At 40.2% G+C, this 26,800-nt stretch overlaps 1 protein-coding gene across 1 annotated transcript in view; it reads right to left on the reverse strand.

Annotated features, from left to right (window-relative positions):
* The window catches only part of LOC145991733 (glutamate receptor 1-like), a 682,690-nt gene that overhangs the window by 113,536 nt on the left and 542,354 nt on the right, over nucleotides 1–26,800 (reverse strand). The window contains exon 9 of the mRNA XM_083127787.1: nucleotides 1,171–1,279. Coding sequence (XP_082983913.1) covers nucleotides 1,171–1,279 — 109 coding nt within the window. The remainder of the gene's footprint in view (nucleotides 1–1,170; nucleotides 1,280–26,800) is intronic.

Consider the following 26,800-nt stretch of genomic DNA (forward strand, 5'->3'; position numbering starts at 1 on the left):
TTTCCTGACACTCCCAATGAGGTTCAACTCCAAGTTCATCACCTATCGGCATGGGGGGTGAGAAGGGGTTGAAAAATAAAATACCACAAATGACCTAGATTAGTGTTGAATCCATAGTATCCATAGAAGCATAGACTCTCCGAAGATTCGCAAAGCGTTTGGTGACATTCACGATCACATTTAAAATTAGTTATATGTTTCACTATAGTTAGAATTCATTACTTTCCTGTCTAATACAAGATTGGGATAAATAAATACCAGATAACGCCGGGTAATCAGCTAGTAAAACATAAACATACGTAAAAGTATTAACATTTGCTTTAACAACTATTTTTTATTAATAAATTATGTCGTATTAAGGCCTAAAAGAGGACCTTTTAATTATGGCTTTGAAGGTCATTAGTTTAGAATGCGAACAATGTTTTTTGATCAAAACATTGCAATTTTTGTTGAGTGGAATATCGTTAGCTTAAATGGCTCTATTAATATTTTATTCGATATCCTTAATGGAGCAAGTACATTATTGTGCTCAAAATACCAATATCATATGTTGGGGTATTTTCACATATTTCTCATTATTTACCTCATAAGCCCCGAGATGCAATAAAAATGGAAGCTCCAGATCCTTAAATACTGGTTTCCCTGCAATCCGTTATGGCGATGGGAGAACTTCCTACTGAAGTTGGCGCATCGCCGTAGAGCTAGCTAACACACCTGACGTATTGCTGGAAAAACCAGTATTTAAGGATCTGGAGGTTCCACTTTTATTGCCTGTGGTTGTACAATGACTACCGTGCGCAAATTTTCAAATGTAATTAACGTCATATTGTTAGCTAACAAAGCCTTGTAGTTAGAGAAGTGCCTTTCTCTTTCGACTGCCACAGTAGAGATGGAAATGTAAGCCACTTCGGAAATAACTGTGTAAAAGAAAGCGAAAAATGCCGTATATGATCGAAAAAGTTTAAAATATGCACTGTCAAGTAAAACATTGCCAAATATGCGTACATATGCCGTAACGAAAAATCTAAATTCAATTATTTTTTCATGAGACTTATATATATATGAGTAATATAGCATTACAAAACAAATTATGCAAAGTCATGTAAATGACCCATCGGAAACTAAGTGATGTATGCATGCTTATTGTAGAAATGAGTTTGTCGGACCTACCTGCTTATCTCCGTGTTTGCACTCCGTTCTGTCGTACCACCACCTGTTCTTCAGCTTGGCCAGTTCCCCGTTCTCCTTGAGCGACAGAACAGCCAGATTTATCCTGTCCCTGCGAACGAAAGGGAAAATGGATGTTAAAAGTTTTCCATAGTCAGGTTATGGGGATAGATTCTCCTTACATATCCATTTTTACATCGAACACCACAGGTTACTTTATAATGGGATTAGATACATTGTCTAAGGGTAAGTCAGTTAATGTTGCGGTGATGACCTCCATCCCACATGACACACAATTCTCGAAGAGGTGGTAGACGATTTTGCAAGAACGGCAGGATTAAGACTGAACATGTGAAAAACACAATGCATGTATCTGAGTGACCCAAACCAATGCTGTGTCTCCATGAGATTTCAACACGTTACGGCACTGAAAACCCTCAGCATAAACTTTACAAGAAACCTGGCAACCATGATTGAAAGCAACTTTTCGGCCTGTATTCAGTCGATCAAGGCGCTCCTGTGTGACCTATGTGACCTCTGTGTGAAATCACGTGTATCCTATATAAACCTGTTAGCATGCTCAAATTTTTTGGTTCGTAACCAAAATACTCACCATGAAGAAATGTGATGAAGTGAAACTGCGAAGTGCGATAAACTGGTTTATTTGGTCTCAATATATCCTCCGTGTGTGTCACTAGACACTATGCCTGTCTGTGCTGCAAGGTGGTCTGAACCTCACGCACATCGAGTCAAAATGCAAGGCACTACGTATTCAAACAGACATTGCAATTGTATTAAATCATCCATCAAGCTTAACAAGTACGATGCTTTAGAGATATCCTATATAATGTTGAACTTATCGCACTATATGCAACAATGGTATCCCAGCTCATTATAAATATATGCAAGACTCCTTTATAGAACTGTGTGGTTTGTTGATACAAACAAACGACTCAAAAGTACGTACTGTAAAGTCTATTTATAAACAAAGATGTAATCATGTACTCCCAGTCTGTAAAATTGTAAAACGTTTTCCTGATAACAACTGGAAAGCAATATGGTCCACAGTGCATGCGAGGCATCTACCACCGTTAATACAATCAGCCTGTTACAGTGTTGTGCATGACATTGTTATGACGGAAACTAAACTTTGTAAAGTAAAACTAATAGAGGAACCTGTATATGTATTACGGTGAGAGTCAATAGGGATATTATTTGTGGGGGGAATTTGCAAGCTTTGTATTATTGTTTTCCAATCATCCCTCGTACAAGTCAGTTTCGAATATTTGTCTTTGGTGTATTAACATGCCTGAAAACTAAAGAAGAAGATCGGCCACCCTGACACTCTGCGGTTGAATTTGGTTGTAAAATACTCTTGCGTGCTCTCCACGACCGCTATTACTTCCTGAGAGCAAAATGAGCGACTAATTGCACACGCTGGAATGCGTGACGACAGTGACGGCGTCTGGAGAACTAATCTGGACAGGGAATAAAAAAAGGGGGAGAAGAATCTCCAAATGCTGTTCCCCAAATTTCACTCCTGTCACCCCTTCCGAAACCGCGAGATAAATCCAAGGGGGAGGGGGCGGTCGGTTTCAGCTTGCACGAACACATCCCGCTGAAGGAGATGCTAGGGCCAGATACCGTCTCCGGACTTCTCCAAATGAATAGCTCTTACACACGCGTTGGAACTCGCCAACCTTTTGGGGATGTTCCGTAAAGTGGATTTGGACGAGGTGACGGCGTTTATCTTCTTTGTTTTGCCTTGCTGCGGTCGTTCGACGATTTGCATAACAACAGTTATTACAATTGCCACATGCCTTTGCATGGCGTTTTCATGTCTGCGCATTACAATATTAATAGTTGAGGCACATTCCTCAACTGGAAGACAGGGTACATGCAAGTTCTTCAAAACATACAATAACTACTGCTTCCTTTGATAATATTTCAAGTAGCAAGGTTACTTCTGATTTTAACAAGACACTTGCAGTTAGTTTGTTCTTAGTACATGTATCTCTGCAATGCTTTTCATGAAATGTATCTGTGGTGGAGTGGTTACAGTGGCTACGATTCCAGGGGTACCGGGTTCGAATCCCTAGCAAGGGTGTTCATTGCGTCGCTTAATCAATTTCATCAAATCATCATGCATCCTCATCTTAGCGATTAGCCAAAAGTAGTAGAAAAGCGAAGCAAATTAAAAATAATCAATCAACCAATCAAATTGCTCTGTGTGTCTTTCTCTTCATTCTATTGTCGGCCTCCGTGGCGGAGTGGTTAGAACAGCGCGCTACGACACCAGGGATCCCAGGTTAGAATCCCGGGCGTGGATGTTCTTTCTGATCAATTTCATCATATCATCACTCATCTTCATCGGCCTCCCCGATGCGGCAGTGTAATCAAGAGGTCCCGGGTTCGATTCCCGGTGGAGGCACACAGTGGTTCTCATCCCACTTTAAACTGTAGGTGCAGTACCGATTAGCCTTACTGTGCATAAAGTGGACTTAAAAATCCAACTTAAGCAATTAATCATCTCCGGGATTAGCCAAAAAGTGGCAGAAATTCGAAGTAAAATAAACCAAATCAATAAATCTTTATTCTGTCATTTTCTGAAGGTCTTTCTCGCACTCATTTTCCACGTTCCTTTCGAGTCGCTCAAAGGTTTCCACAAACCTTTATTTCTATCACCATCTACCTTGTTACTTAACCAGAATTCCTAACTGCCTGTTTCCATTATTATCTCATGTATTTTTCATATTTTCAATTCTCTCGTTCATATTTACTTTCCTCATTTTCAAATCTTAATCACTTTCACATCCCTCCACTGTATTAACCCATTCAAGGACTTAAGTGATTACAGATATCTACTGATAACGTCACGTGTTGTGCACAATTCTGTCGACATTTGTGAACTTATTTCAGTTCTGATTTCTCACTTTGCTACAAAGCAAATGATAATTGTACAATTCGACGTCGCCAATATCATAATACCTCTGAATAGGAAAAGGCGTAGAATATTCCACATCTATAATCTTCAACCCTCCTCTCCGCCACAGATCCAATTAGAAGTTTTCATTTTTTTTACCCCTTCGAGGAAATTAAGAAAATAAGTCTCGACTTCCATCAGCCTCAGATTTCTCCGTCCTAATTGAAAGAAGGCAAGATTCCAAAATATACGTCTTGTATGAGGGATGCCTTATAAAATTCTCGTTTTCCTTCAAGGAGAAATGGAAAATTGATGCCAAGCCCTAAGATGGAATAAAGGGGGAAAACCTTTTAGCGGGACTTAAAAACCGCAGGGAATTAAGTCCGTAACGTTGAAGGGAGAAAGTGGAAAGGAGGGAGGGGGGGCTGCGAAGAAGAAGATTAAGATGTGAGCATTTTCGTCTTTTCTCTGTTTGTCCTTCTTACGTTCGCTATGTTTGGATTCATCCGTCATGATGTTATGGTAGGCTGAAAATTGTGACTTCGGGCCTGTTTTGCCTCATGTCTCCTCCCCCCCTGATCTTTGATGCTGTAAATTGGTTTTTAAAGGATATTGAAAATGAATTCCTGTAAATGCCATTTTAGACGCTGCGATTTTTTTTTTCACTTTTGACTTTTGGTCTAGATTTCCTTCAAATAAATATTTCAATGAAGATATGTCTGGAGACTTATTTACCAGTTCCGGGAGTCGCAAATTGATCGTAAAATTTCATCCACTTTTTTCGTATTTCGTTCCTTGTCAGGCTTTTCGTTTACGCCTCTTTAACTTCCTATCTCGTCTTCAGCTGCTTTTAGGTACTCAATTTCCTCTTTCTGCCACCTTAAAGTATATTTTTCCCGCCATTATATGTCTTATTTCTCTACTTACGAATAAGCATATTTCTGCTGTTCTTTGCGCTTGTCTTAAATGATTCACACGATTCAATGTAGCTTACGAATATTAATATTATCTTGAACGATTCGATCAATTTTATCGAAGGCCTTCTTTATTTCTAAAACAAATTGTACGTGTGTGCTCAGTCTAAGACATCTGTGCTCGAATCTTGACTACCCCAACGAATTATTATTTTAATGAACTGAACTTGCATAGAGTTCAATGGGACTGAACGAACTTTATTGAGTTGGTTTGTTTCACTCCACTTTTCTACCACTTTCGACTAAACACGAAGATGAGGATGAGTCATGATATGATGAAACTCATCAAGAAATACTTATAGAGAACACCCATTCGTAGGCCAGGATTCGAACCCTGGATCTTGGTGTCGTAGTGCTTGGGGGAACGGTGGATTGAACGAACTTATTCATCGACGAAGAAGACCTATATCATACGGAGAAGTGGGGAGTGCTGGCTCCACAGAGAAAACCTTGCCACGTTTGAGTAAATCGACCCTTAATCAATGGCTGACGTCAGGACTTGGAAAAAAAGAAAACCATAAATCGCATTTGAAAAACTCAAAACTTAGGGCAGTCAAATCTTTGCCCACACGGCGCTATCTTGCTGCGAATCGCACATACATTACTTGGGATTGCATGGGGTAGATCTTCAAACCCTGTAATCGACATAAATCAAAATATTAATCTCATCGATGCACAGGAACGATAAGCCCGTGCTGGCACACACACACAATGTGACGAACAATATTTTTATGTTTGAGCTCCGTTATATCTCACAGGGTTATCGTGTAACATACTTTATGATCTCTTTCCGATTACCACATTTCCTGCTGGGCTATGATGGATTGCTCTTTTAACCATAATACCCCCTCTTATCGTTCTTCTTTTGTTTTGTTTTTCTTAGCAATTTGATGTAGTTCTTTGTTCGACTTCTTTGTCGTAAGTCTTTTAAATGGCCCCGTGTCATGTGAGCGGAGATGATCTTTATCTAACATGTTCGCTTTAACGCTCGGTGATAAAATATTGCAAAGTGCATTCGTATGGATGCAACTGTTAATGCAAGCTTTGTGCATGTAGAAACAAAGTTAAGTATGATTACTCTTTGGTCTTGTGGTGCACAAACGTTGTTCAATTGAAAGCGAGAAGGAATTTCCACCATTTTGGATTTTTATTATCATGGTCTAAATTATTATGTGTAAACAAATTAATTCTCGACCCCTAAATTAATTAAACCTATAAACTTTACTGTTGCGATTGTTCAAATTGGAACTATTTCCGCTATGTTAGGGTACTCCAATACCTAGCTAAAAAGGTAAAAATGCTTGATCAGCAGACGACGTCACATAAAGAAGTAGTGAGCACGATGTCCTTTGAGTTTTTTAAAAGTTTTTCGTTTTAAATCCTCAATTATGCACATATAGATTAATTGGGACTAGATCTACAGTTTAAAATAGGATCCTAACCTAAATTCCTCCCCCCAGTAAATGATTTGTTCGGCTTTCAACTGATTCGTTTCAGTGACGAAAATAAGAGGAAAAGGCCGTGCATTAGCAGTGGGGCTAGACAGGTAATATTCCTGCATGATAACGCCAGGCTGCACACGGCTAAAGGAACTAAAGAGACGCTCTATTCATTGGGTTGTGAATTTCTACCTCACGTGGCTTATTGCCCTGGCACCTTTAGACTACATTTGTTCATGCCGCTGCAGCACCACCTAGTGAATATCCTCTTCAGGAAGCTTCAAGAGGTCGAAAATAACATTGTTGAGATGATAGACTCTAATCCACCGTCGTTACATCGCCAGGCGATCCGCCAGATGGCCGAGAGATGGCAGAAGTGTATAAATTCCAATGGAGACACTTCGCTGTTAAATTGCAAGACAGTTTTTCATAAATGAACATTGCCTTTCTTAAAAAAGGCTCTAAAATTAATTTATATAACTAATAATCCCGAAACGAGAAAGTCCACCTATCCTTTCCCATGAGAATATATGTTTTGCCGTGGTCGTTTCCTTAACATTCATCAATAATTTTCAGTTCCTAAAATTCTAAGAAGGAGAATAGAGCGGTACAACTGATATGAAAAATTGAAATCCTCGACTGTTTTTTTGGTTACAAATTTTCGAGATGACAAGTCAATTTATTCTTTTTACAATAAATTGATTTGCCACATGTACAATTATCGCCCCTCCCCTCTCCTCAATCCCAGCGGCTGAAAATTCTCTTCAATATTGTTAAGGAAATATCCATGACAAAGCATATATTCTCATGTGAGCGGGTTTTTAGTTTGGTAACTAAATGATCAAAATATAACAACCCTCCAACTATGTGAGTTAGAGTTTTGATTTATTAATTTGGTCTATTTTATTTCGCTTTTCTAAGTTATAGGCGCATCTTGGCTTTTCATAAAGGAATTAATATCTAAATTTTAAAACATTTAACAGTTTTAAAATAAATGGTTTTTATTTTTGTATTTTATGCCACTTTTTGCTAATCGCGACTATTAGGATGATTAGATTAAACTGATGAAGGAACATTCACAAAGAACACCCATGGACAGCTCTGGACTCAAACTCTGAAACTTCTGTGGCGATCGAAGGTCGACCAATTAACGCGCTTGACCACCAAGTGGGCTCTATTAATGATGGGGGGATAGCATTATGCCTATTTAATAGTCAACTAAATTACACATTAATATTACTTAATCTTGTATAGTACATAAACTAATTAAATATGACATATTTAAATTGAAGTCTCTTGTAATTTTGACAACATGCTACAGCAGAGCCATTTACATTCATATCTAAAAAAAAAAATAATATTACTTGGGTCAAGGTCGAAATTCAGCTCTGTATTAACGTACGAGTCGACAGTAATCATCTCCACTATCCTCGCAACTTTCTGCTATTGAGTAATACGTGAGATTGTGAAGATTATTAGTATGGCGGATATGTGTAATATCGTGCATTTTAGTGATAAAAGCATGAAACTTCCTATGTAGTTTAATAACCGCATTAATACCATTTTAAAGATTGGAGGAATTTAAAACATTCCGTTGGTCAGCAATGGCGGACGTTTTCAAAATGGCTGCCGATTTATTAGTATATCTTTTGACACACGAGGTGTAAATGAATTTGTTTGCTCCTGTTTGAAGATTTATGTCTATTAATGGTCGAAGAAAAGGAAAACTTTCCATTAAGGCTTACGAAAGCACTCTAAAGTCGGAATCACGAACCTTACGACCCTCTGTAAACGAACCGTCTCACTTCGATTAACGTATCATTCCGCATCAGCTGTTCGTGAATGGCGTGGCCATCATATCCTGCTCACTGGCTCTTCACCCGACTTTTAATTTTACATAACATGGGAAAACGTATTCCTATATTAATTGATAGATCTATGCATTGAAGTATAAGAAATTTTCGAGAAGCGATTAAATACATGTTCTTGTTCAAGAATGAACATATTTTTCTACTCCAAAAGTTCCATTTATCTGACACTGGGTCACCAGTTTGCCCTTCCCCCTCCTCTCTCAGTATGACAGCGCCAAAGTAAAACTTACAAGAGAGTGAGAGAATAGTTTCAGTAAATTCAAGTCGGCCCCCGTGGCGGAGTGGTTAGCACATCGCGCTGCGACGCCAGGAGTCCCGGGTTCGAATCCTGGCTTGGTCATGGACGTTTGTGATGTCTATTCATCAATTTCATCATGTCGTCACTCATCCCCATCTTCGCAAATTAGCCAAAAGTAGCACAAGAAGCGAAGTAAATTAAATCAAATCAAATCAGTAAATTCAAGCCTTTAGTTTTGTTGCTGCCCCTTCCACCAAATTATTGCCCAACATTGTTGACGTACAGAGTATTGTTTGCTCCTTTGTGCAACAAATATACCGCCAATTTTAGCGGAAGCTAAACAAAAACAATCCGAGGAATAAAAAGCGATTGCTTATATTTCTTTCTGTTTTTCGTGCAGTGGAAAACAATAAGACGATAATAATTACATTATTTACACACGTCTCATGCAAGTAATGTATTTTCTCACCTTGATTCAGCAGTTCTTTTTTGAACTGGAGGCATTTTCGGTGATAAAAAAAGTAAACTGCTCCCCTGTGCTTAGCACCACGCCATGAAGGCGTATAGGGGGTGTGGGGGTAACGCCCCACACTTTCTTGATCCGGTCGTGAGTGGAGGTGATGTGATCAGCATAGAAAAGTTCCCGGATTTGAACCGGTCGGAGATCGAACCCGGGACCTTTAGCATGGTAGTCAGACGCGTTACCGACCGAGCCACCGCGAATATCGTCCCTATCAATGAGTGTAATCTGTCAAATTTGCTTACCCAAAACGAACTCAACGTGCCACAAGAGGCGATTTAACGTTGAACGGGGAGATTGTTATCATCACTATTAATATCTTCCCCACAGTGGACAGCTCTTTGATTGAAAAAATACGAATGCACCTTGCGCCGTATTGAGCTTATCTGAACAACGTGTTTCTTCACGGGACTCACAACTTGGCCGGTCGTTTTCCTTTCTTTCACCAGACCGAAAACAAAAGACGCAGACACACAACTACACTCGGACACTAACTTCACTGCTTGCTCAGGATACCACCGACACAACGTCATATACACGTTAAGATCAATCTGCTTCTCGCCACTTTTCAAACGGCTGTATTACCGAAAGAAACTCTGGGAACACGGAGACTGCATGCATGGAAGTCGCCATGTTCGAAACTGGCGCTATTTTCTTGCTGCTCACGTGATCGATTGCAATTTATACAATCATCACGTATTATTATTATAAAGAGAAACCTTTAATGAAATATATTGTAAAATGTATATCTCAATGTAATTTACACGTTTTATCTTGCATTAGCGTACCTTTATAGAACGGACTACATGCTGCGGAAGAAATCCGTTATTAGGCTGTTGCCAACCTCAATACTTCTCACTAAGTCTAGTACAAAAACGGAAGTGGTATGTCAAATGTCGGCATATGATAGTGTGATTTCACATTGTCAGTGAGGATGATGCTCCAGGGGGGATGGGATCAGAGTAGCCGATCCATACTCCAGAGGTGTTCACACTCTGGAATACTTTTCCGGGTAAAGGAGGGCGAGTCGTGACCATGAGGTTGAGGGCAGGTCCGTGGGAGAGAAAAAAGTGACAATATTTAAGAATTCACTCCCAAATGTACATTTTATTTTGTATGTAGGGTACAAGAAAATGTGACTGCCTCAAGATAATGGTGTATCTTACCGTCTTTCTCCACTTTTTTTTTCTTTCTTTTTTTTTTTTTTTTGGCCAGGTACAATGCTTCACTAAGTTGCCGTTTTAGTTTCCCTTGGTGTTTTTGCTGTACGAACCAGCATGAGGATGAGTGATCGTCAGATGAAATTGATGAAGGGACACTCACAAATAACACCCACGCCGTGATTCGAACAGGGAACTTTGGTGGCGAGACCGAAAGTCGGCCACCAGCCAAGATGTACATTTTGATTTTTCATTTTTTACATACGTACGTTAAACTCCCAACAAGTCATCAGTGAAACACTGTTTATTCCGCGTCATTTGACAAATGGAATGTCTTTGCACCTTGTGGCTATGTGGAGAATTTTATTTTCATAAGTTGGCAACACTGTTAAGGTACACGTGCTTTTCTTTACAGAAGGTCTTAAGTTCTATTATTCCCACTTTAAATGAGTATTAGTAACGCCTATATTTAAGGGGCGCACTTGACGAGATAGGCGACTATTTTCTGGACTAGACAGTATTTTCACGAGACGAGACAGACAAAAGTTCCATCCCGTCTCGTCTCGCCTGGTGGAGCTAGCTAAAAGTAGTGTTGCACCCACTTACGGCATGGAGAGCTGAGATATTACTGCACTTTGCCTCACCCCTAGGTTCGTCTATTTTCGTGGCATCCAAATATCCTAAATTTTGATAGTTCTGCTTGCCACCATCAAAGTTGGCGTCCGAGCTTCTAAGCGAAACTAATGACAAGGATGATCACGACTGTGTCCATTGTTCGGAGTGCACCTTTCTAGAATTTGCAGGCAACACCATCTAGAGCGTGCAGTTCGTGAGAGCATTGTTAGAGCCTATATATGTTTGTGTTCACGGTTGCTTTCCATTAATCTGTGGAGGTAGATACAACGATTCGAGGAGGCTGGCACTTCATGAGGAACTTTAGAGAAAATTTCATTTTTATCTTCATCCACACGAAGGAATTGGAGCCAGTTTTGGAAAACATTCCTTTGCTTACCTACACGCCTTCTAATTATCTTCTTTTGCTGTTTTGATTCTCGTGGTGCGTTCCATGTCAAAAACCACGTCTACTCGTCGAACTGACTTGAACTGTGATGTATGCAAAAAGAGATAATTACTGCCGCATCACATATGACAAGCATATCTACTCGTATTTCAGGGTGGTAGGTACATTTCATCTTGCAATTCCTCTAGACATCGCAACGAATCGAGGACGTTTCTATGACGTTTTACGGAGATGAACTGTTCCCTTTCACACGATTTTGTGTTCTCACAGGAGGACGACTGAAGGAAAGGAGGTTGTTTTCTTAAGTAAATTATGGAACGGCACTGTTCGATGCATTAGATACTCTTGGAATCAATTACTTCTGTCCAAGAACCTGGATGCCTCTTACAGACTGAGCAAATGCTGTATCTGCCAATATTTGTGTGTCTAAAACGAGATATCGGTGCCGTTATCGGAAAACAGGTTTCCAAGTTCTTTTGACACATAGGATTGAACATGCTTCACAAAAGATGCTTCTTTGCTGGATTAATCTTCATGGTGCAGATTCTTCTCTGTTTCTTCAGTTCAGGTACCTTGATTTCAGCGAGGAATTCTTCGACGACCGGCGCTATTTCTGGTCCAGTAACCATCCACCTATACTAAGAAGTATGGGGAGCGACGCAACGCATAAAGGTAGAGAAGGGAAGAAAGCGAGTTGGTGGAGCTAAGTAGTGCTTATTGATGCTGCAAACTGCTGCTAGCTGCAGCCGTGTTGCCCCCTTCATGCAATCTCTTCCACTCTAACGCGTTCGTTGGTCGAACCCTCTGGAGTCACTACTTCCGCAGAGGACTCGCTTGCTCCACAGGCTCTTTGGATAGAGTAGAAGTAGTAGTAATTGCGCTAGGTTCTCTGTCAATCCGATCGCTCCTCCAGTCCCCTTAACTAACTCGTTGTTCTGATCGTGTGCCTTGTCAAGGCCTCTGGGTTTTGTGCACTGAAAATTTTCCTTTACAGGGACCACAAACAAAAGAACCTTCGGCCAGAAGCCTTCGCGCATCTTCCCCTCCATCCATTCAGCTCGGCCAGAAGGGAAACCTGGTCCACTCTGCCCCTCCCTACAGGCGCGAGTAGGATGCGCACAACACGCAGTTCTGCGCAGGACCTTTTGCTTGTGGCTCCACTATAAGAAATTCATTCAAACACATCTATCTCGTACGTGCACTGCGACAGCGCTGGTTAATTATGGTAAGCGGCGGCCAAAAAATATATGCACATTACGTTAGCCAAAGACTCCACGTATAGAGGAACGTTGCCTTCCTGGACAGATCGATCCCAGGTGAGAACGCCTAATTCTTATTGCATGAAGATCTCCCGAAAATGAAAATTAGAAATCTCCCCTCTTACTTCTCACTCCAGATTTCTAAGGTCTTGGGATCTTAATTCTTGCTGATCTTACCCATGAAGGTCATAGGCTTCGTGCTAGAGTTGTCTGCGGAAGCTGTGACTTGATGTGCATGAAGTGTTCTCTCCACATGTTTAATGAATGAGGACGATGTTCCGCTGCTAGCCACTTGAGCTAGTGTTCAACAAATCACCATCAAATCCAATTCGAACATTCTGCCTTGTATGTAACCAGAGTAGATTCATTCGTTACAGTTTGCGCTCTGCGTCATTTTTAATGTTCTGCTTCCGAGAGTGACGCGCCGCTTTTCTGCAAAGTGCTGCCTCTTACGCCGAACTTGTTCGTTTGTCAGACTACTAAATGTGTGGTGGACTTGGTAGTCCGACAAACGAACAGGTTCATAAAAGGTTTATGAAGGAGAAGCCTAATCCACCCACAGACTTGGTAGTCCGACAAACGAACAAGTGCGGCGTAGGAGGCTTCTCCTTCGGCAGAAAACCAGGGAAATGGAAAATTAGACGTCTGCAAAGTGTAAGTTGTACACAAAGTGTGTGTTCTGTCAATATTTATAGTCATTTTCCCCCGGATAGGTACAATAATAAAACGTTAAACAAATATAACGACTTCGAATTCAACATGACTCATAACAGATGCAATTAATGCTATTACTACACACCTCACCAAGCGTTTGGTACTGGCATGTATTATTCTCATTGTGATACTATAAAGGAATCGATTGCATCAAAACAACAATCTGCAGGTTTCATACTGCTGCTTGATTATAATAACGTTATTATTTTTGTATAGGGTCCTTTGCTGAAGTAACCTCAATGGAAGGAGAGTAAAGGAACCTTTTATTTATTGTTAAAATTTCAACTATGCAGATATAACTGTCGTATGACGCAGACAAATCATAGGATATCAATGCTCAAGAATCGCTCCTGTAATTTAGGCAATCAGCATTTACCTGTTATCAGACGTCTTTGCTATAATGTAAAAAACACATTTAAAGAGTCTCCTGCACTATTTTCCTTGACGACAATATAAAAGTGACGATAGTATCAAAAGTAGCCCATAAGATGCATTGAGGATCCCTATGACGTTCATTTTGAAAATGCCTTCCCACCTCCCCTCTTATTGGGTATTTTCACTGCCTCCAATCTTCAAAACGTTTCATATGATACTACTACTTTATTAACCAATTTTTATGCTTTTATCACAAAATGCACAATTCAGCAAATATCTGCACGTATCGGCTGCACTATATGCTCCATCCAACGTAAGAGATGCTTAATCTGAATAAGGCTCCACTACGACTACTACTACTACCACTACTACTACTACTACTACTACTACTACTACTACTACTACTACTACTACTACTACTACTACTACTACTACTAATAATAATAATAATAATAATAATAATGTTCATTTATTTGCTCCTAAAAGAGGACGTATTTCGTAGAACCCTACTCCCCCCAAACAAAATGTTCACTTTCACATTGACAGATCCCTGATCACTTATAGTTGAGGTTTAGTCTTGATGTTCTCTCTTGGCGACTTCAATGATCGATATGTAGTCCGTGCCATATCTTTGCATTTGTTAGAGAAGCTCATTGTTGGCCATTTTAATTCCCAAATACGTGGCGCGGTTGCATACACAAGCAAGTTAAACCCTTCCATGCAGAATCGGACCAGTTTTCCTCTCGATCATTAGTTCGTCAATATCCCCGCCATAAAATGGCGTTCCCCGGTGATTATCCACATGTTAGCAGAATTTGCCTCGTATAAATTACCTCAAGAAATGGCTTTTGGACATGAAAGGGCCGAGACACCGAATGTATAAATCTCGGTTGCTTGGCCTGCCATCTTGTGCCTTACGCGTGCGACCATAATGAACTAAACAACACTCGCGTGAAGCTTTGCGGGTTTGATTCCTTAATAGATATGGGCTTTGTTCCTGAAAGAGCCACGCTTGTCGGACATTGTGGAAGGGTGTCTTGAGTCTGTGTCCTAAAGGTCACAGCACACGCACTTACAGAACGCATGACTTCAAGTGTGGACCTAGTAATGAAATCTTCACCCTTCGATGTAACGTTCATCGCGTGAGACGGTTAAAAATGTATTTTGATAGTCCTCTTTATGATAGGCTAACCTGAATCAGTGTGGAATGCGTCTCTAATGGGAATCAAATCTGCGGCGACAGCAGTGTGAGAATTAAAGGGGGGATGCAAGGAATTCCCCCCAGCAAACAACTGTTTCATGTCTCAAAAACTTCGGTTAGCTTGTTGCAGCCGGGCAATTGGGCCCTGTTATGGGCCCCAGAATCGGGAGGGGAACGTCTTCGTGTGTTTAAGGAAAACATAATACCTAATGGTGAACTTTAGTAAATTTTACCTGTGGAAATGCACTATACCAAATCTGTTTTGGTTTACCAGAATAGAAAAATTAACAGAAACCAAATCATTTGATTTTTTTCATCATCATTATCATCGTTAACGTATATCGCACATTTCAAAGTACATATGCAAGATATTCAATTCTTCCATAACTAATTCACGAATCTAAAACGATAATAATATAAAGAAGCATATAAATAACTCATTATTACTGATTCTTCACCTACATCTTTTTACTAACTTCTAATTAATTATATAATACTAATGAAAAGTAAATCTATTAACTAACCAATGATTATTCATATTCTTATATTAACCAAATTAATTATAATTACCGTTCTGGCTCCCAAAATGGGTAAGCATAAATTCAAATGTGTAAAATCTCACAAGCAATATTATTATTATTATTATTGCATTATATATTGTATATTTTGAATAATAAACAGAAAAGAATGTATGTGGGTGGAGGCGGGCCTACTTCGGGGGTTCCCCCCTTCATTTATGTTGTTAGATAAAGCAGACAATTTCGAAATATGTAAGATATATGTATATATGTGTACTGAAATATGTTGAAATAAATCTCTTTATTCATCCCCCCCAAAAAGAAATCCCCCCCCAAAAATCCCCGGCAAAAGAAACTTATTTTTATCCCTGCCAGGGATTGTTTTATTCCCCCTCAAAGAAAATGGAATCGAAAGCATATGGTATGTAACTATGTAACAAGCACAATTGAAAAAATATTCGTGGACATTAATGGTCCAGTCATCAAAGATTTCTCTGCCAAAAATATATGCAGCCTTGTGGATTAAAGATGAACATCATTTTTAAACTGACCAACCTCACCGAACCGAGACAACAGCACTCTTCCATTAATTTCTTTCTTAACATAGCGCTGTTATTTTACTTGCATTAAAGTGTTCACAAGAAACTTGTAAGTAGGTTAAATGGACGTTTGACCTTGGCAATAGATATTTGGTCAAGTTTTCTGTGTTATTAGTTCGATAATTCTGTTTGCCTACGAGTTTTTTTTTAATAATGTTAGTGTACTAAGTCTTTCTAAATTGTATAAATTGTAAATTATGTAAATTTTATCATAAACCGCATTGTAATAGTTTAGTTTAACTACTGGTAACGTACAAACTTTCTTACACACAAAAAACATACCTGCCAAAATGAAATTTAAAATACGCCACTGAGTGGGCATCCCCCCCCCCAACCCCCAAAGCATAAAGCTTAATTCGCACAGTGGGCGACAGCATTAGCTACTACGATGTCGGAAGAACCTCCTCGAATGATACGAAATAAACACAGATTCGTTGGCACTGATCACTCTGGCATATTTTTTTAAAATAAAAAGAAAATGACAACTACAACTACAATCCAAATAATATGAGTGGATTGTATTCGTTAAAGGAATGAATATTTTCATACTTGTCCAAGTCTATAGGGGTAACCGGGGTAATCTTGAACACAGAGGTAATGCCGAACAGCGGGTTTTCTGCCTTGCTTCATTGATAGAAGTAATCCAATTGGTGCTGCCACCTAGCGCCTGTTACGAGCAATGCATAAAGCATGGTTGTTAAAGGTCCAGGAACACATAAGTTCTAATGGGCTCTATTCGGTTCCGCAACAGGACGGTAATCGTTTCTCTCGCACAATTTAAATTCAGTCCAAGTTGCATATTGTTTAATTGAAAAGAGGTTCCTGGACCGTATTTAAATTGATCCGGAAAAAATTGTTCCTGGACCGAATTCAAATACTTTACAGATAAAAACGTTCTTTACAGTCCCCATTTACGCTTGCTGCTTTTCACCCCTGGACCGGAATTTAATTTATTTAAAATTCCTGCACCTTTAACGACCCTCGCATAAAGCTCCTAGCGGCGTCATTATTCTGTAAGACATCGTCGAGTCATCGACTTTGAGTCAACCTGTTAGCTGCTCCTCGATAGTAATATAGTGGCTGACGCTGTCGTCTTGTCATCCAAGGTTTATTTCCCGATGGAGGCACATTGCACAGGGTCAAGAAACACCTTTAAACTGGCACTAACTTCTAACAGCTGAATGCTCGATTCTCGAAGCATGAACAACTCTTTTTGTAAGCCGTGTCGAAGCAAACTACAGGAGACGAGTAGAATAATGTGTTAATATTTTTCTTCTTAATTATTCTAATGGCGTCCTCATCATCATTGAGTTTGTCACTGTCGTATTTTCTCTCAATATCTCTCTTCTTCTTCTCCTTCCTCCTCTTCTTCTTCCTCTTCTTCTTCGTCGTCCTCTTCTTCTTCTTCTTCTTCTTCTTCCGTGTTCCACTATTTATTGTATATTTGCGTAATGTAACACTCCTGCACATACGTATTTCAGTATCATCCTCCCAGATAGTAACGTTATCGCCTAGTAATCAAAGGGTCTAAGGTTTGATACCAGGTTGAGGCACATAATGATTCGGACCCCACTTGCAGTCCCCATTAGCCTATCTGTGTATAAAGTGGACTTAAAACAAAATCTCTTAACAAACTCTAAGAGCTCAAAGATTTCAGCCTGGTTTGCATCACAGAATCAAAATATGCACTTAATAATCTTGATTCCAAAACGGGGACGAACAAAGAAGAACAAAATTCAAACGTTTTACTAGAAGAACGCACTGCTTGGTAACGGATTTCCATGAAATAGGGGATGCTGGGGTGAGTTAACCGTGCTTTTACGTTTAAATTTTTACATTTCTTAAAAATTACGATCTACTATTGATGAAATGCTACGAGCAATACCTGTAGTTTCCTCGACCACTCTGAATTTTTATTTCGCCATGCTCCTGAAATTTTTCAACCTATTGCTTTGTCTTTTCAAAACGTGTCAGTATTATAATTCACCCCGTATATGAGGTGAGCTGACTATGTGTACGGGGTCAGTTGACAATACGTGTACATCTACCCCTTACATGGTTTGGAATATTTTTATTTCAAACAATATACTGCCTTAAGGATTAAAGGTTACAAAAGTGTGTTCAAATTAACAGTAGTCGGACCTCGTGGTTAGCAGATCGAATCTCGGCATGGGCATGGATGTTTGTGAGTGTCCATTCATCAATTTCATCATCATCACTCATCCCCATCTTTGCAAATTAGCAAAAAGTGGCACAAAAGGCGAAGTAAAATAAAGCAAATAAATTATCAATCAAATAAACAGTATAATATAAGTACATAAATGTTCCAAACTTACTCATTTTACTCAATTTTTACCCAGTGTTTAGTTTTATATCACACAAACAAGCTGTCTATATGCTAAGCTATTTTTGGTTAAACAAATAATTGAAGAACGGTTTTCTCAATAGCCCTACAGCAAGCTACATAATTGTATTTACAATGAGTCGTCAGAGTCACAGTTTTTACAAAGACCGAACTCTCCTCCTCGATCTGTATTATTTTCATTATGTTTATACATCAACAGCTACATTTGCACATATGTTTTGTACACAAAATTCCAACCTTTGCAATGTAAATTATAATAATAATTATAGATATGTGTTAAATATTTACATTATTTTTTGTCAAACAGAAGGAAATATATAACCAAAGAAAACTATGTTTGGGCAAAGACCTGTGGCGAAAGAGATGACCGCTTTGTGGTGCAAGTAGACAATATCGCCAAGTGTCAACTCACCCCGATCGCCATATTGAAATTTCTCGCCATACTGTAGCTCAGCAATGCCTTTTAACGAAGTAACAGGATGTAGTATCGATACAGCATAACATAGTCTTCTTGATAGCTTAACTTTAAACTACATGCTTGGTTACTTAAAAGGCGTATAAAAACAAATATATAGTTGATAAAATTTACTTAGGAAGTAGGAAATTATATTATCGTGCACTAGAGACTTCGAGATCAAGATGCTCAAGTTCTTAGTTCTTAGTTGGGTCCATAGATGGCGCATGAATAAAACACACTTTGTCAACTCGACCCGATCTCCCCTCCCACCACCTCAGAAGGTTCTCTACATCCCCCTCGGCTGGAGAAGCAAGAGTCAAGTGACGGCAAGCACCTCACAGCTTGACTGTCATGACCTTACATGCCTCTTGAGGTATGGCTCAACAAGATGCGCATTTAACATGGCGGAATTGTCGCTGCAGACGAATGCTTGCTTTGATGGTAGCTGATACGATGGATTCCACAAAGGTCTCGCACTTCATTTTGCCTCAAAGCAGCCTAAACGGCAACTCCCTCTGTTGCTATCATTTTTCTCAAGCCGATACCAGGAGGCAGCTGGACTCCCTTTCCTCCAGAGCAAAGCGAAAAAAACCCTGCAATTTCCGTGGGTGTACAGATCGACAGCGGACCTAGAGAGGAAGGAGGTCGAATTTCGGGCGTGTTTACATATCCAAATGAGAGAAACGCGGTGGCGAAACGTACTGCAAAATGAGGGGGGTTCAGAGGGGGGTAACACTCACACGCACTAATGCCGCAGAAGTTCCGGCGTGTAAAATTTACATGCTAACCGTATCAGACGAAACTTTGTGTTTGCATTGGCCTTCCTGTTGATGATCCTCCCCCTCCCCTGCTTCCGCTAATGGAATCGTCCTTGTCACGGTCATTCGGGCGCCTCTGTTCCACAGGAAAGGGGAGAAATTTTGGTCGGAAGGCCAGCCACAGCATCCGCAAAGGACTATGAATATGTAAGAGCGGTCGGGACACCTGGCCTGCCTCTTGCTGTCTTTGGAATCCGTTCAGGTGGAATTTCAAGCCACTTACATTTCACGATTTTTTATTCTTTCCCTTTCAGTACTTCAATAATTCAAGTCCTCTTTTGTAATTCTGGCCAAATGCAGGCGGGGAGATTCGATCTCGGGAACTTGGTTAACAGGAACGATTCGGGTGTGGTCCAAATGATCTTCTCCCATGCATCTACTTGCATGCCATGGTCTTCGGGTTTCGCGACAGGCGACTTTCCGAAATGTTCATAGCCTGTGAATTGGTGCGGGTTTTGATGAGTTTGTGTTCATTAGTTTCCATACTTGAGTGATTGATTTAGTTTATTTTACTTCGCGTTTTGTGCCTCTTGGCTAATTTGCGAAGATGGGGATGAGTGCTGAAATGATGAAATTGATGAATGGACATTCACAAGCAACCAAGCCCGAAAGGGATTCGAACCCGGGACCCTTGGCGTCGCAGCGCGATGTGCTATTCACTCGGCCACAGGGTCCGGCTTTTCCATACTTAAGACTCCGCTGGATCTTCGTCCGATGCCAGCCAAAAACGTTTTCGAGAATTCCCCTCTCCATTCGAGAAGCCGCTATGATATTCTAAATTTTGGACTAACTGATTTAACGGATTTGTTATTTTATTTATTTATTTTTTTCGTCTTCTTTTACATGCAAAAATTAAGGCTATGGAGCCTTTTCTTCCACTTGACCATGTTTACAAAAAAAAATTGAATTTGGAAAATTGAAATATTGAAAAAAGAAAGAAAAAGTATATATTAAAAATTACAGAGAAATAGAAAAATACAATGAAAAAATACATATAAAGGAATGATAATCTAACCTACGTATAGATACGGGCATACACACTTACACTCACACATACATATTTTTGCCCTTACACATACACACGTACAGTCACGGACACTGCCGGCTTGTAATCAATACATTGACTTTCAATTGAAATGTTACAAGCCGGCAGTGTCCGTGACTGTACAAACAAATACATAACATTACACTTACTTAAGCACAGTCCAACATTACACATACTTAAACACAGTCCAAAACGGTATACTTTGACGATAATTCATCTTAACGTAAAATTATTTTTGTGCCTTACGTCCTTCTATCATTCTCTGCACCCGCCACTTTATTAGGGAAATCAAAGATTTAATTTTCATTATATAATATGTGTACATGTAACTTGAACAATTTTTTGAACGTCACAATTGAGGAAGAGACATGGATTTCAGGTGGCAACTTGTTCCAAAGGCCTGCTGAGGAAACAGTAAAAGAATTTGCATAAAAGTTGGATTTGTGGAGTGGAATGGAGAGCAAAGACCTTTCGCGCGATCTGGTGATGCGGCTGTGAAAGTCGGAAAGATGTTGGAATCGGTTATAGAGATATTGCGGGTCTTTTGCTTGGAGGATTTTGTACGGTAAAATTAACTTACGAAAATTATATTTATCGCTTAATTTAAGCCACTCGACCTTCGCAGAGTACGATGTCAAATGCTCTGAATATTTTAGATCGAAAACGAAACGAATGCAGGCATTTTGAATTCGCTGCAGTCGTTTAGCTTGCTCGTGAAAGCAATGTCGCAATAGTCAACAATGGGAAAGACAAGAGACTGGACCAGATTAATTTTTATGCGTTCAGAGAGGACGTTTTTGAGACGATAGAGTGAATGCAATGCTCCGAAAGCTCTTCTAGATACCGAGTTAACGTGCTTGAGTGTGGTTGAGTATCACACCCAGATTTAAATCCGTTTTATGCACAGGAAGATTAATCTGGACTGGACCTGCAGTTTAAAGTGGGATCCGAACAACTGTGGCATGTGCCTCCACCGGGTATCAAACCCGGGATTCCTTGATTACAAGGGGACGACTTTACCAGTAAGCCATCCGGGAGGCAATTTCTTCTAGAGAATTCCCGCGAACCTTCGTGTGGTTGCTGCCGACCTCTGTGGCGGAGTGGTTAGCATATCACCACTCATTCTCATTAGCCAAAAGTGACAGAAAGGCGACGCTAACTAACAAAAAATCGTCTGGTTTCCTTTCGCTGTTTTCCATATATCTTCGATGGAAAATGGGCTTACGTCGCCACGAAACTATTGCGAATACTTAGACAATAACGAAATCAAATCACATGAAGATTCATGTGAATATTCTAGAAGAATTCTAAGCAGATATAATTTTTCAGAATTTGGGATATCATAGTCACTTTTAAAAAGTTGAGGAATTTCCGAAGACAGCTTGATTGGCTTCGGCCAATGTTTAATTACATTAGGGAATTATTTGATGATTTTCCATTTCTACCCAAGTGGTAACAACTCGTATGGGTCTAGTTTACGAACCGCGATGATGAAGAGGTATATGAAACAGTACTGTTGAGAAAAATGATAGGTGTCTTGTTTAAAAGGTTTTGGAAAAATCAGAGTATCTCTCATGTTCATTGATTATGTGGAGAAATTCAGCAGCTTGTCTGTTCCTGTAATGTTGCTATCACAAGCCACAGCTTCCAACGGGGACTTGATAGGAACTGTGCGGATGAAAGTGTCATAATCGATGATTCATGGGAACCTACTGAATCCTTGCAATGCAAAATATCATTCTATTTGTTTGATAACAAGACACTGGTCGAGATGTGGGACGGCTAATTCTATCCGTTTGACGGCTACAGACAAGCAGCTACAAACTACGTGTACACAACATTTGAGCTCTCCACGATTCTCTGTCAATTCACTTCCGTTAGTCTTCGTGTGGGTGGCCAGCGCGTTAAGGGATCAAGTTTCGGACTTGTAAACCAATTGTTCGGGTTCGACTTCCGGTTTGGACATGTCCGTTATTTCCTTATCGTCACGATTAGCCAAATGCGGCACGAAGCGACGGTAAATAACAAAATACAAATATAGTTTTATACTTTACCCGGTTATAATAGAATTACATTGTTAATCACCTGCTTTTCTGGGCATTGCTTCCACCACACGTTATTCACAAATTTATTTCCTCTCCAGTTTTTACTGTACCAAAATTTGTTGCGGCTCAATTCCATTATTATACACTTCCTGTCTCGCATGGTTACATTGCACAGTTCACCTTTATGCTCAGATAGGCTAATCGTTACTTTGCCTACAGTTTGAAGTGGCATCCAATGTAAAATGTACAGTCACCGACAATAAAAATGGGATACCTAAATCCTAAAATACTCGCTTCCCTGTAAGGTGTGTTGCATAACTCTACAGCGGTGGTCAAAGTTGCTATTGGAAATTTGCTATTATAATCTACATATCGCCGTAGAGTTAGGCAACACACATAACGCCTTGCAGGGAAGCGAGTATTTCAGGAGGTAGGTGTCCCATTTTTATTGCAGGTAGCTGTACAATGCAAATCCACCGTGGATCACCGGGTAGACTGCTGCATTGGAGAACCGGGTTCGAATCCCAGTGTGCAAGACCTCAAGTAGGGATTTTTCTCTGTAGATGCTCCTTAACAACCAGCCCTGTGACTTACCCAGCCTCTCATCAATGGGTACCTCGTACTGCTGTGACGGGTAAAAGCTGGTACCTGATACTTGTCGAGTTCAGTAATGTGCGTATCCGCTATAACCGACGTTCTGCCTTATTTTCAAATGCGACACCCATTCATAATCTATCCATGCATTTCTTACATTCCACGCACGCACATCTCAAACCGTAACGTAATCTCTCCGAATAAAAATTCGAAATTGATTTTTAATTAAATCGGCCGAAGAAGGGAAAAATATGTAATGTTTCGACAAGGAAACCAAGGATGAACGTAGCGAATGGATTTCCTCTTAGTTTCAGCAAGAAAATCGCTAGGGCCAGATCCGAGGCCCTTTGCTCCCCTCAGGGTTACCCATTCATGCTTGCCGGATGCCGCAATTCGATTTGAGGTGAATTTCCGCAAGGGTAACCGAATTAAGACTCAAATGACTCCGCTCCCAGGACTTTTGGGCGGTCGGCATTGCGGCTATAATGCAGGTCTTTTCTCTCTCCCTCCCTCTCTCTCTCTCCCTCTCCCTCCCTCTCTGTCTCTATCTCTGCTCTTCTTGGTCCGGACTCTCAGTCTATATAGCCGACCCCCAAGCGGGACGTATGCGGGAAATTCGATTTTCTATCATAGTGCCTAGGCCACAATTTTACACAGTGGCGGGAAGACCAGAGGTGTTCACATTTCAGTGTTGGCAGGTTCTTTCTTTTTTTTAAAAAAATCTCCCAACATGCTTTATAAAACTACGGTTTCTCTAAAAATATATCCATTTATAGATCCTTAGGTTATAAGGAGGGCCGCTCAAATATGAAAGAGAATATCTCTACAAAATATTTTTTTAGCAGTGCAGGTCTGGAAGCATTTGAAGACCACTTTTAAGGAAGGTTTCTTATTGTCCACGTATCCAACTGTAGAAAAATGTAACTAACGCGTTATTATTAATGCATTTCTGAGGATATTCAATTTCTTTCAGGGCCTCCCCGATGCTGCAGTGGTAGCGTCGTCGCCTTGTAATCAAGAGGTCCCGGGTTCGATATCCGGTGGAGGCACATAGTGGTTCGGATCCCACTTTAAACTATCCCGATTAGATTAACCTTACTGTGCATAAAGTGAAAACACAAACACAAAACAAACCCATTACTCATTCTCACCTCGATTAAAGCGGGAACTTTGATTACAACCATCGATTACTCACTGCATTAGGTCTTGGATAATTTAACTAGACTTTCCAGATACCCTTTGCTAAACGAGAATTCCTTTATCGGACGATAGCAATTATGATGATATGGGGACGTCACAAAACTCCCATATTTTTTGATTGATTGAGTTTGCGCTTTAAGTCCACTTTATGCACAGTAAGGTTAATCGGGACAGTTTAAACTGGGATCCGAACTACTATGTGCCTCCACCGGATATCGAACCCGGGACCACTTCATCACATTTTCAACTTGTGCACTTAGCACGAATCAATCGTGGCATACATCCAAGAGAAATTGTGGATGATGAATAGTTTTATTTCCAGCAAGATGGAGCATCTCATCATATCGTGATATCCTTTCCACACAAAATTCTGCTGACCAGATAAAGTGGGTGCTTATCAGATTCCACATCACTAAAATTTTGTTTTATGAGGACACATGAAAAATGACACAAAAGAATTAAAATTCACTGAATCCAAGGAATAAAGGAAATTCATTCGTGATGTTTGAAATTCCACTTCTCTGTAATATCAGTAACACCTGGACCAGAATGGTCGTCAGCTGGAACACATGGACCAGAATGGTCGTCAGCTGAAACACATGGACCAGAATGGTCGTCAGCTGGAACACATGGACCAGAATGGTCGTCAGCTGGAACACCTTCGATAACTTAAAGGAAATAAACATGTGGTTTCTTCAATCTAGGTTAAAATACTTGTAATTGCTCAAAATGCGATATTGCGACTCTGTTGTACTGTGCGTTCATTCTTTTTCTGTCTGTGGGAAAATTCATATATAATATATAAGTGGCGCTATTTTTGAGGGGGGGGGGGGGCAGAATCCCGACCAGGGCATGGATGTTTGTGAGTGTCCATTCATCAATTTCATCATATCATCACTCATCCCCATCTTCGCAAATCAGCCAAAAGTGAAAATAAAAATAAATCAATATACGGGTGATTCAAAGAGGACTTTACAACTTTGAAAGCATATAGAAATTTATTGAGGTAACTTACACAGAGTCGGTTGAGGTGACATTGCAAAGTAAAACACATCAAGTTTTGACTCACGTAATCTATTAGTAGCGAACTCACCAACCAGTAGCGCTGTCAGCATTGTCCTTGAAAATGGCTACTTTTACTGGTGCGGAACGTGCACACTGTGTGTTTGATTTCACGAGACGTAATCAGCAACTGCAGTTGCAAAGTAAGTTTCGTACGGAGTATCGTAAGGTGCCTCCTAGTAGACCTACAATAAGGATTGGTCGTGCAGGCCCAATTGCATGGCCACCTCGCTCCCCAGATTTAAGCCCGCTAGATTTTTTTCTTGTGGGATTTCATTAAAGATCGATTTTTGTACCACCTTTACCTGCCGATCTTGCTGAGCTGAGATTTCGAATTAACGCTGCCGCTGCAGAAGTGACGCCTGACTTACTGGTGAAAGTCTGGATTAAAATCAACTTCAGGTAGGATGTATGCCGCATTACAAGTGGTAGCCACATCGACCCAACATGAATGTTGTATGACAAACGTGATGTGTTTTGCTTCGCAATGGCACCTCAACCGACTCTGTAAGTTATCTGAATAAATTTCTATATGCTTTCAAAGTTGTAAAATTCTTTTTGAATCACCCTGTATATATATACACACACACACACACACACACACACACAGAGAAAGATATCCTGGCCCTTTGAGGCACTTTTGTAGATGGGAGGGCAGAAGAGGCTTTGTCCCATCACTACCCCAAGATGGCACCACTGGCGTTCGCAGATTCTTTTCGGGAGGACTAGAATTGTAAAGGTGGATAGTTCACAGATGCTTTCTGTGGAAGGGCTGGTTGCATATGCAATAAGATGCTTTGTATTTTTAGTTTCCTTTATCATAATGGCAATCTGGAGTATTTGAAGGGGAATTTTTCATTTACAGCTCTGGTGTTGCCCCCGAATACTTTTTTTTTCGAAAATTTTGATTTTTCTTAAAATTCCGAAGTGTTGTAGCCCCTTCAGCTCCCCTTCTCCTCACGCCAGTGCTTGGCATCTACGGAGTAACTTTTGAATAAGTTGAACAATCCTCGAAACATTGTCAGGAGACACATACATGTCCATCTGGAACGTATTTTCCATCCCTAGAAATACATTTGTTTCATTAAAAAACTCATGATGTTGGGCTGCACAAGAACATACGGTACCGTCTCCGGCTCTCTATGTGACGTCATGGTTATGACCGATTACTTCAACGGTATCCGACAAGTACTTGTGACAAGCTGGAGCATGCCCTACCACGACACTACATGCCT

This window comes from Lepisma saccharinum, chromosome 8 (genome assembly GCF_977018435.1).
Source record: "Lepisma saccharinum chromosome 8, izLepSacc3.1, whole genome shotgun sequence".
NCBI classification, from domain to species: domain Eukaryota; kingdom Metazoa; phylum Arthropoda; class Insecta; order Zygentoma; family Lepismatidae; genus Lepisma; species Lepisma saccharinum.